The sequence below is a fragment of the Schistocerca cancellata genome, chromosome 11, assembly GCF_023864275.1.
Source record: "Schistocerca cancellata isolate TAMUIC-IGC-003103 chromosome 11, iqSchCanc2.1, whole genome shotgun sequence".
Lineage (NCBI taxonomy): Eukaryota > Metazoa > Arthropoda > Insecta > Orthoptera > Acrididae > Schistocerca > Schistocerca cancellata.
The window spans coordinates 71,140,176-71,151,819 of NC_064636.1; the positions used below are offsets into that span (position 1 = coordinate 71,140,176).

The 11,644-nt window shown below is 40.1% G+C and overlaps 1 protein-coding gene across 2 annotated transcripts in view; it reads left to right on the forward strand.

Moving 5' to 3' along the window:
* The window catches only part of LOC126108621 (uncharacterized), a 204,695-nt gene extending 194,363 nt beyond the window's left edge, over positions 1-10,332 (forward strand). For both annotated transcript variants that reach the window (XM_049913933.1, XM_049913932.1), the window contains one exon: positions 10,008-10,332. In XM_049913933.1, the coding sequence (XP_049769890.1) occupies positions 10,008-10,087 (80 nt within the window). In that variant the 3' untranslated portion in view covers positions 10,088-10,332. The remainder of the gene's footprint in view (positions 1-10,007) is intronic.
* The last annotated feature ends 1,312 nt before the right edge of the window (positions 10,333-11,644 follow it).

Genomic DNA, 11,644 nt, shown 5'->3' on the forward strand with positions numbered 1-11,644 from the left:
TGTCCTGGACGCTAATGGATACCGACCTGACTGTTGCCTGTGATATGGTCTGACAACCAGGAGTGATGGTTTGGGGTGCTATTTCTTTTCATAGTAGGACCGCTTTGGTTGCCATCTGTGAGACTCATACAGCACAGCAGCACGTCTGTGATATTCTGTGCCCCGTTGTTACCCTTCACGACAAGCCACCCGGGCCTTACATTTCAGCAAGATAATGCTCACCTGCCCACAATGAGAGTTTTTACTGCCGGTCTCCGTGCTTTCTGAACCCTACCGTGGCCGGCAAGGTTGCCAGATCTTTTCCCAAATGAGAATGTTCGGAAAATTGCAGGCAGGACTCTCAACCCATCTCAGGATGTTGAAAATCTAACATGCCAGTTGGACGGAATTTGGCACGAGATCCCTCAGGAGGACATCCAAAACCTCTGTCGGTCATTGCCCAGCTGAATATATGCTTCCATAAGTGCCAGAGGTGTATCGACACGTTACTCACTTGCTCAGTTTGTGACACACTTTCTCATCAATAAATCCTCTATTTTTTCTGAAATTGTTGTACATCACATCTACCAGCTTCCATCAATTTTTGTTTTTTATATAACTTTTATTGACATACACATTTATTTTCATATTCCCAATTTGTTCATCGCACTGCAGTTCTTTGCCTACTTCTGTAATCTGTACTGTTGTTGACTTTTCTGACAAGAAATACGTGATCTGGGTTAGCCTGATCTCATTCATTCTGTAGATATGTTCAAATAAGATTATTCTCTACTTTGCCATTACTTTTGGTAGTAAAAAGGTCCATAATTTTGATTTTATCACATCTTCCTGATGAGTGACGGTGGCTCAGCAGCAGAACAATGCTGCTATCCAGCTGAGAGTATTGTCAAAGCATTCTAGCGTATTCTGTGAGGTGTCAGGATTGCGGCCAGACGACAGCAACATCCTGGCACGATATTTTGGCTGCCAACCGAGCAACCTTCTTCAGGTGAATTGCATGCCAGTGTGACAAACTACACACTATCCAGACCACAGGCAGAATGCGTAAAATGTATGCGGAACACAATTGATGTACGAGGTCTGTTCAGAAAAATCCTTTTTCTGCGCATACTTTTACTTATTGTGCATTGTCTCTTCGGAAATACTCGCTCCACAATTGATCTCCGCTTTCAACACTGTTTGCACTTCCTCTTCCTGGACCGCCTGAAGTACCGTTTGTGGATTTACATTTATCTCGTCTATTGTTGCAAATCTTGTCCTTTCATCAGAGGACACTTTGGAAATAAAAAAAGTCCCCGGGGACCAGGTCTAGAGAGTGAGGAGGATGAGGCTGCACAGTGATTTCGTTTTTTGTGCAACAGCCACACACGAACAGGGACGATTGTGCATCTGCTTTATCACGACACAAAAGCCACGAATTGTCTCGCCACATTTCAGGCCGTTTCCTTCTCACATTTTCTTGCGGGCATTCCAGCTCGTCCGATAGTACCACCGATTAACAGGTGGCATGATGAACTAATCCTACAAAGTCAAAGAAAACTGTCAGCACGACTTTGACATTTGACCTGACCTGACAAGCTGTTTTAGTCGTGGAGAACCTTTCCCGAGCTCTTGTGAAATTTGAACCTTGGTCTCAACACCCTAATTGTAGACCCATGTCTCATCACCAATTATGATTCTCTTAAAGAACATTACATTTTCATTTGCACAATCTAAAAGCTCTTCACAGATCGCAAGAAAAAGGTATTTCTGGTCTCGACTCGTGAGCCGTGGGACGAACTAGGTGGCAACACGATACATTCTGAGATGCATTGTCAGGATTTTATGACACGATCCAACTCAAATGTTACATTCTTCTGCAACCTCACGGATAGTCAGTCTTCAAATGGCACGCACAAGTTCGTCGATGTTCCAGACGTGAGCACTGTCGGTAGATGTCGAAGGCCATCTTAGATTTCCGTCTGGCCATTTGTAAACTGTGTGAACCATTGGTAAGACTGAGGACGGCTTAAGTACATATCATTGTAAGCTTCCTGCATCATTATTGTGTCTCTGTAAAGGTTTTCTTGAGTTCTATGCAAAATTTCATGCAGACACGTTGTCCTCTTAACTCTGCCATCTTGAAATTTGCAAACTGTGCGACACAACGCTGTACTCAATAAAGCAGTGAACAGTAACTAACAGACCTACAACAATGAAACTTCTGGCAGTTATACAGTAAACACAGGCGTTTGCAGGGATGCCAACCACATTTTGCTCCAACAGACCATTGGTGTGAAATTATGAATGTTGCGGAATTTTTTGAAAAGCCCAGTAAATCCGCCATAGCTGAGCCCTCTATTTCCACAGGAAATTTAGTAGGTTATTCTGCCACAAAAAGCTTGGACATGATGAGTACATTCTGGGATTCAGCTATTAAAGACTCTTTGGAAACACATTCGGCAGAAGTTCTTATTAATTGTAATGGTGGTTTTGGACTGGATAATACATGAGACTAGTTGATTTCTTTGATTTCTTGACAAAGACGAAATTTTACTCCTAGTGCCATATCTACATATGAACAGTTAACTTCTTCACCTTTGCCTCTCAATTTGAACTCTGCTGTTTGCCTGCGTGGCCGAGATGATAACAACATTCAACAGAGGGGGTAGTAGAGCTGAGATCTATGCACGCCAATCTCAGGCATAAACTTGGCAACATTTGTTATATAACTCATTTGAAGGTGGCTGCCCGGTTGTCAGCCGCAACATTGTGGCATGATGTCGACGTCATCTGTCTAAAATCCTGAAACCCAAGGAATGCTCGTCTTGAGCATAGTTTTGTAAAAAAAAATATATATATATATATACGAGGGGGGGCCCAAAAATAACCGGAATTTCTTTCTAGAAAGCATATACTATATTGTTTTCAAATACAACCTTAATCTCCTTTGAAGTACTCTCCATTAGCATTAATACACTTTTCCAAACGTTCATTCCAGTGTTCAAAGCACCTTTTAAATTCGTCCTCTTTGATACCTGTTAGCACTTTCATGACATTGCATTTTACGTCTTCCACATCCGCAAAACGCTTCCCCCTCAAGTCTCTTTTCATCCTCGGGAATAGGAAGGAGTCCGAGGGTGCTAAATCCAGCAAATAGGGAGCGTGGGTCAAGGTAATCGTCTTCATTGAGGCCAAAAACTGGCGAACACTGAGAGCTGTGTGCGCGGCAGCTTTGTCGTGATGCAGGAACCACACGCCAGAATCCCACAAAGCTGGACGTTTTCGCGACAAACTTCTGCGAAGTCGTTTCATAACCTCCAAATAGAATTGATGGTTTACTGTCTGGTTTTCAGGGACAAATTCAGAGTGTACGATCCCTTTGACGTCAAAAAAACAGATCAACATCGTTTTCACATTCGATTTCACTTGTCGAGCTTTTTTTGGTCGAGGTGAGCCAGGTGACTTCCATTGTGATGACTGTTGTTTACTTTCTGGATCGTACCCATAGCACCATGACTCATCACCTGTAACGATTTTGTTGAAAAAATGTGGATCATCTTTCAACGCGTCCTTCATTTCGAGACAGGCTCGAATGCGACGATCCCTTTGATCTCCGGTAAGAAGCTTTTGATCTCTGGTAAGAAGCTTTGGTGTGAGTTTTGCTGCAAATCTTTGCATCCCCAAATCGATGGTCAAGATGCACTGAATTGAGCTCCCAGACAAGTTCTTGAGTTGGTCGATTGGCCTGCATCGATCTTCACTGATGAGATCACGGATTTTGTCGATATTGTCTTCGCTTCGAGCAGTTGAAGGTCGACCGGAACGGGGCCAATCTTCAACCACCGTTTCTCCCTTTTTAAACCGAGAAAACGATTCGTACACTTGCGTTTTACTAAGAGCAAGGTCTTTGTAGGCTGTCTGAATCATCAACAGTATGTGCTGCGTTCTTGCCGAGCAAGAAACAAAACTTCACTGCCGCACCTTGTTTGTAAGAGCTAGCCATTTCCTCGTGTCACGTCTGCACTGTATGCACACTCAAAGAACTGCCAAAGAAACCACACTTCTCACTGTTGGGTGACGCCGCGTGGCAGAATGACTCAGCAGAGCTCCTATCAACTGCTACTGCTACTACAAGTACACGATGTGCAGCATTACGATTCCGGTTACTTTTGGGTCCCCCCTCATGTTAAATAGGAACCCCCATTTTTTTATTACATATTCGTGTAGTACGTAAAGAAATATGAATGTTTTAGTTGGACCACTTTTTTCGCTTTGTGGTAGATGGCGCTGTAATAGTCACAAACGTATAAGTACATGGTATCACGTAACATTCCGCCAGTGCGGACAGTATTTGCTTCATGATACATTACCCGTGTTAAATGGACCATTTACAAATTGTGGAAAAGGTCAACATCGTGTTGCTGTATGGCTATTGTGATCAAAATCCCCAACGGGCGTGTGCTATGTATGCTGCTCGGTATCCTGGACGACATCGTCCAAGTGTCATCCGTTCGCCGGATAGTTGCGTTATTTAAGGAAACAGGAAGTGTTCAGCCACATGTGAAACGTCAACCACGACCTGCAACAAATGATGATTGTCCAAGTAGGTGTTTTAGTTGCTGTCGCGTCTAATCCGCACATCAGTAGCAGACAAATTGTGCGAGAATCTGGAATCTCAAAAATGACAGTGTTGAAAATGCTACATCAACATCGATTGCACCCGTACCATATTTCTATGCACCAGTAACTGTGTGGTGACAACTTTGAATGTCGTGTACAGTTCTGCCACTGGACACAAGAGAACGTGTTCTATTTAGCGACAGTCACCAACAGCGGTAACGTAAACTGGCATAATACGTACTAATGGGCAACAGAAAATCCACGATGGCTGTGACAAGTGGAACATCAGCGACCTTGGCGGGTTAATGTATGGTGCGGCATTATGGGAGGAAGGATAATTGGCCCCCATTTTATCGATGGTGACCTAAATGGTGCAGTTTATGCTGATTTCCTACATAATGTTCTGCCGATGTTACTACAAGATGTTTCACTGCATAACAGAATGGCGATGTGCTTCCAACATCATGCATGTCCGGCACATAGCTCACGTGTGGTTGAAGCAGTATTGAATAGCATATTTCATGACAGGTGGATTGGTCGTCGAAGCACCATGGCGTGCACGTTCACCAGATCTGACATCCCCGGATTTCTTTCTGTGGGTAAAGTTGAACAATATTCGCTATCGTGATCCACCGACAATACGTGACAACATGCGTCAATACATGTGCCAACATTACGGGAGGCAAATTACTTGCTGTTGAGAGGAATGTCGTTACACGTACTGCCAAATGCATTGAGGTTGATGGACATCATTTTGAGCATTTATTGCGTTAATGTGGTATTTACAGGTAATGACACTGTAACAGCATGCATTCTCAGAAATGATAAGTTCACAAAGGTACATGTATCACATTGGAACAACCAAATAAAATGTTCAAATGTACCTACGTTGTGTATTTTAATTTAAAAAACCTACCTATTACCAACTGTTCATCTAAAATTCTGAGCCGTATGTTTGTGACTATTACAGCGCCATCTACCACAAAGCGAAAAATGTGGTCTAACTAAAACATTCATATTTCTTTATGTACTACACGAATATGTAATAAAAAATGGGGGTTCCTATTTAAAAAACGCAGTTGATATCCGATGACCTATGACAGCACCATCTAGTGGGCCAATCATAGTGCCATCTGGTTTCCCCCTTCAAGCTGGATGAGTTTCGTTCTTTGTAGTTTTTCTGTTTTATGCTTATTTCGTGAGGTATTTGGCCCAGTCATGTTCAATGGACCACCCTGTATATATGATTTTCAGGTTATTGGTATGGTTGGAAGATTTAAAGTAAAAGTTGGAAGTCTTCCTTTTTAAATCATGGTACACTTAAAAAATCCAGAACACTGTTTTTCGCTGCACTAAGTTGTAGGAGGTGAGCAGTAGATGAGGATGATTGTGGGAGGGGGAGAGGCACGGACAAAATGCGAATGAGGGTCCTGAATCAAGCTTTTGGAAAGAAAAAGAGGAGTGTGTGGAGAAGAAAGATGTGGTAAATAAAGAAAGAGAAGTTTTCTATTATTAAAGACAACAGGTAGTGGGGAAGTGGCTGAAGTTTTGTTGTGATTTGACGTGGAGCTTGTGTAGGTGTCAAGGTTTCGGGAGTACGCTGATAACGGGTGGCAGGTGAAATTATGCGCTGGTTGATGTCAAGTTTGTGGGGCGCGAGAGAAAGGATATCCAAAAGCAGACAGTCCTCACTTTAGGTATTACAGTAATTCTGTGATAATCGCCAGACCCAATAGTCCGGAATGGACTGAGGTATCATACAGAATCTCAAGTGCTGATTCAGTGGTATTTTTGTGCAACAGCTGGTAAGCTCAGATTGCAGTGTCAAAGAGTTCCAAAGCAATTATAACATCAAAGATGCTATTTTCCCAGCTGAAATTGCTTGGACGTATGTTAAAAATACTACATTGCACAGCCTCTGGAGAAAACTATAGCCTAAGCTGGTTAAAGGAGCCAAGGTGGAACGCAGTGTAAATAATTATTAGTCGACAAGTATTCACTCTTAAATTGCACGAGTGATAAATCTTGCATTCACTGATCAACTGCGTGCATTTTCAATGGAAGTAGTTGACAAATAGATAAACATTGACAGAAATTTAGCCATCAAAGAAGAGTTGACTGATTTTGTGATATTACAAAATGTTTTCAACCCACGGGAGGCACCAGAAACTGAGAGTGATGAAGAAGAAATGCCTACAATTCACATGTCTTGGCCTGGGGCTTCAGAATCCTTAAAGATTTTCATAAAAAATGGTGAGAGCAGCCAAAAGTACAATGCTTCTGACGTTATGAATGGGCACATCATTACTGTTTTTTTTTTTTTTTTTTTCAAGTGTTAAATCCAAGAAACAATTTAGCATTCCTGCATTGTTCCTGAGGATTCAGAAGCCATCATTGTTAGATACCAGTCCAACGTATTCCACATCCTAGATAACGTGAGATATCTGTGCTCTTCCTAAAACCAGTGATGCTAATTAAATTGCGCCAGTTTATTGGTAACAATTTTTATTAATTGTCTTGTTCTGGATCTTTTCAAATCAGTGGTGCTTATTTGTATATATCCATTGTAGGTATTTCATTTCATAACTGGTGTATAAAAAATTGTTTACGTACATTGAACTTTTCTGAAACTTTGAGCCTTAAACTGATTGAATAGAGCAGTACAGTGTTCTTTAATTGAATTTTGTTTTTATAGAAAAGTAGTACATGCTTTTAATTTTTTGTATACTCTCTCAAGTTCTTATTAATAAATAATAATTACTTGTTTTTCTGAGTGAAAACAATAGGTTTTGCTTATATCATTTTTTTGTAAAATGAGTTTTTTAAAATGTCCTTGATAATCCAGCACATTTGATAATCCAGCACATTTGATAGTCGAGCATTGACAGACCCCTGAGCATGCTGGATTATCATTGCCCTCCTGTACTCTGTTTTTTATTTTACATTAAAGTTACTATTTTGGTTTCATAGTACTTCTATCGTTTGTGCTCCCCTCAAATCTAAGCCCACATGCACTAGGTGATATGTGTCGGTACAGAACATTTCTCGAGTATACAGTGCGGGTTTTCACATATGGTTGTTTATATGGGCTTAGGCTGTGACCTGAGGTGTGTTTCTGTGCTTAACATTTAATCTTGTAATGTGGAGAGGTTACAAAAACTTTGTTAGTTCACTTTTGATCTAAGATGAGTCAGCAACTCAAACCATTTATTTTTAACTGCACAGTGGTCAGGTTGTAACATCATAATCTGTCTTTCGGAACATGAGAGCTGTCGCAGATCTTTCATTGGGATCACAGAAGCACAAAATTTCATACTTTGGTTTTATTGAGTTCTGATCGTTACTATGCTAGAATGTACAGATGCCCCAGAAATTCAAAATACAGAAACAGCTAGGACAGAAAAGGAGGAGATCCATAATTAAACACATTTGGGCATCAGTACTAAATAAAGTGAACTCTGTGATCTTTGGCAGTGGTTTAATTATGTCGCGACACTACTATTGTGTTATCATAGATAAATAGGCTTGCTGAGATCATTTGACAAGTGGACTGGTCCTCTTTGATTTTTTTTTCATACTTGCAGGATTTGTAAATCAGCACCCAAACATCAAATTCCTAAAGCAGTACAACACAATCTTCTTTGAAAATTAGAAGATTTTCAAGTCATTATAACTACAAAACACTTCCAGCAGTAGGTGAATAGAAGTCTTGTGATTGTGAAGTCGTTTGTTCGATTATCACTAGTTAATTTCTCAATTCAATATACCTTTTTCTCTACATATACTAAATGTACAGGTATTAATGATGTATTGTTAGAAAGGTTTTTTTTTTTAACTGGCTATTGATACTGCATACTGATTTTGCACTTAAACTTAATAGTTGTGGAAAATTTTTAACATAAGTGTTAACTACAATAGGCAAATGTGCATCACGGATGCCCAGATTCATACCTATAATTTATGATAATTAATCATGAATAAGAGACTTCCTTTTCGTATTATCTTATTATAAATACAGTTTCATTTGTCTTAAAGTACCCATTACTGGATAATCTGTATACAGCATTGTCATAGATACTAACTGTGACTACTGCAGTAGTCCATTTCATCTGCCTGACCAAGCGAGGTAGCGCAGTGGTTAGCACACTGGACTCACATTCAGGAGGGCGATGGTTCAAACCCATGTCCGGCCATCCTGATTTAGGTTTTCCATGATTTCCCAAAATCGCTTCAGGCAAATGCTGGGATGGTACCTTTGAAAGGGCAAGGCCAACTCCCTTTCCCATCCTTCCTTAATACGATGGGACCGATGACCTCACTGTTTGGTTCCATCCCCCAGACCGACCAAACCAAACCAAACCAAACCATCTGCCTGTCGTATAAGTTGACTTTACTAAATGAATATAACTCTCAAAATGACAAACACATTCATCACTGTCACTTTGAATTGTGATTTACCCATTGCTACTGTGCTGTAACATGCTTACTGTAAGTGAAAATGTTTGTGAAGTTAAAGTTATAGGTTATGTTGCCCTGTTGTCAGTCCCTGATCTCTCCCCATCATACAAGCTGTGACAAGCATTCCAAATGCAAAACGCATTTCTGGACACGTGGAAATGTATATGCAAGGATGTATCATAAATTCGTGATTATTATTTCACATTGCTCAGTTCATTTTTAAAAATGGTTTCACTTCATTCCCACAACTACCCTCATCCCGGCGACTACACTTATTCCAGATACTGTCATTATCATAAAAGTGCAAAAGTTTTGCATGGTTCCCCTAGTAGTAAGTTTTATATTTATTGTGAAATGGAAATGTTAATGGACATCGAGCTCCAATTTTTTAATAAAAAATGACATCGTTTTATTTTTAATTATCTATCACATCAAAATGAGTGTTCAAAATAAATTATAATTTGGTACAAAAATGCCTAACATCAAATAGCAAATGAAATACTTTTTAATTTCCACACAGTGAACAGTATTACTGATGTATATAATTGCTAGTAGTGATAATCAAACCAGCGATATCATGCTCACAAGACTTGCACACAATGCATTCAGCTACTAGCAAATATTTTAATATGCTCAAATTTCTTACGATTAACAATGCTCGAAACGCTCCGAATCTTCAAAGGTAGGTCATCCCTGCCTCCCCCACCATCACCACCAGACTGCTTTAGGAAAATTAGGTCTGGGACTGACCTTCAAATTCTGCAAGTATGAAGAAAACGGAAGAGGGCAAGCAGTCTTTAAGGTCCCCGCGTGAGTTCGAAAAGAACTAATGAAATCTTTATGACCCTTCAAGATGACTACGGAAATATGCTCGTTTGAGATCAATTTTTACCACATTTCTGAAGCATCTGTCCGCAAATCATAGATGGAACTTTGAAAATTTTCAGGTCCTCAGCGAGCTGTGGCAACATCTCAGTCGAAGAGGTGGGCGCGAAGGAAGAAAACACGCCGTCGGAGGATTTCATGATTGCAGTAATGATAGAATTGCAGGTAGCGAGATGTGGAACACACGATCAAGGCCGCTGAGCAGGTGTTTTTATGCACTAAGTCTTATTTGAGGTGTTAGTCAGCAATAGCTGACTAATGGACAGAAAAGTTGTTTTGTACAGAAATAAACATCAGAAAATATTTTATGATTACTTCATTTGTGTTACTGATTTCAGTGTAACAATTTAAAGTGGTGAGAAAAATATAAATACTTTTCAAGTCTGACCACTTTGTTATAAAAAGTGTTATATTTTGCTCCACATTTGCAGCAGGATTCAAGAAAACAAATAATGCCAGCAGCAACAACTCTAGGTCTAACGACACGCATGATCTTCTTAAAAGGAACTTGACAAACTGGATACACATTGGTGCGATAACTTAGGATTACCAGCAAATGACTACTAAGAACATTTATCAGGGCTGTCCAGAAAGTGACCTCAGGTTGATGTAGCATGGGAAAAATGGGAGGGAGGGTGAGGGCCAGGGGCAGGGGCAGAACAGCCGTGCAGGTAGGGTAGTGAGCTTAAGATGCAATAGTGAGGAAGCCACTGCTTTTTGTTTGCCTTCTAATATGATTTCTAGTGGCAAAAAATTTCTAAATCTCTTGACATTAATTATGAAATTTGTGCTATGTAGAGGCTGAATTTGGTGAGCTGATATGTAGCGGTAGTAGTTTCATTCATCCTTTGATGACTTTTTTTTATAATACATCTTGAAATTAGTTAAAAAATTATATGCTGGGGCATTTACAGACTTACTGGTCTAATTTGACCAGAATGGGTCAATTAGTCAGCTGTGTGGCCTTATACAAGGACAGTTTGACATGTCTGGTAAATTTCATTGAAAGAAATGAACATTTTTGTTGTGCCTTCATGGTTGGTAAGCTGGATTATTTCAAGGGTTGTATAAAGAATTTCAACAATGTACAGTGTACAGTTCATTGTTGATAGCTGTCTGGATTGTTCAGTGTGTTGACTGCGACTGAAAATGGAGAAAATCGAGTTTTGTGGTGTTATCAAACATTTTCATTTGAAGGGTTGGACTGCCGCACAAGTCAAAACAGAACTGGGTGAACTTCTCACGGTCTCTGCACCATCACTGAAGACTGTTTACTTTTGTATTTATGAATGTAAACGTGGTCAGACAAGCACCGAAACAACGCATGCTCTGGCTCTCCTGTTGAAGTTACCACAAAGGAAACCATTGATAAAATCCACGATATGGTAATGCGGAATTGCTGAATAAAAATTCGTGAGATTTCTGATACTGTAGGCATCTCAACTGATTGAGTGCTTAATATACAGCATGGAGAGTTGGCTACAAAGAAGCTTTGTGCGAGGTGGGTGCCGCGATTGCTCACCCAGAAAAAAAAGGTCAATGTGTCTCCATAATGAGTGATATCTTGAGCTCAGAAAAAAGATAAAATGTTGGTATATGAATTGCACTTAATTATTTCTTGGTAGATTTAAGTCTAGACTTGTTGTACCATGGCAGCGAATAGAGCTTTTTATGCAGTAATTATCAAGGTTATTGTTGA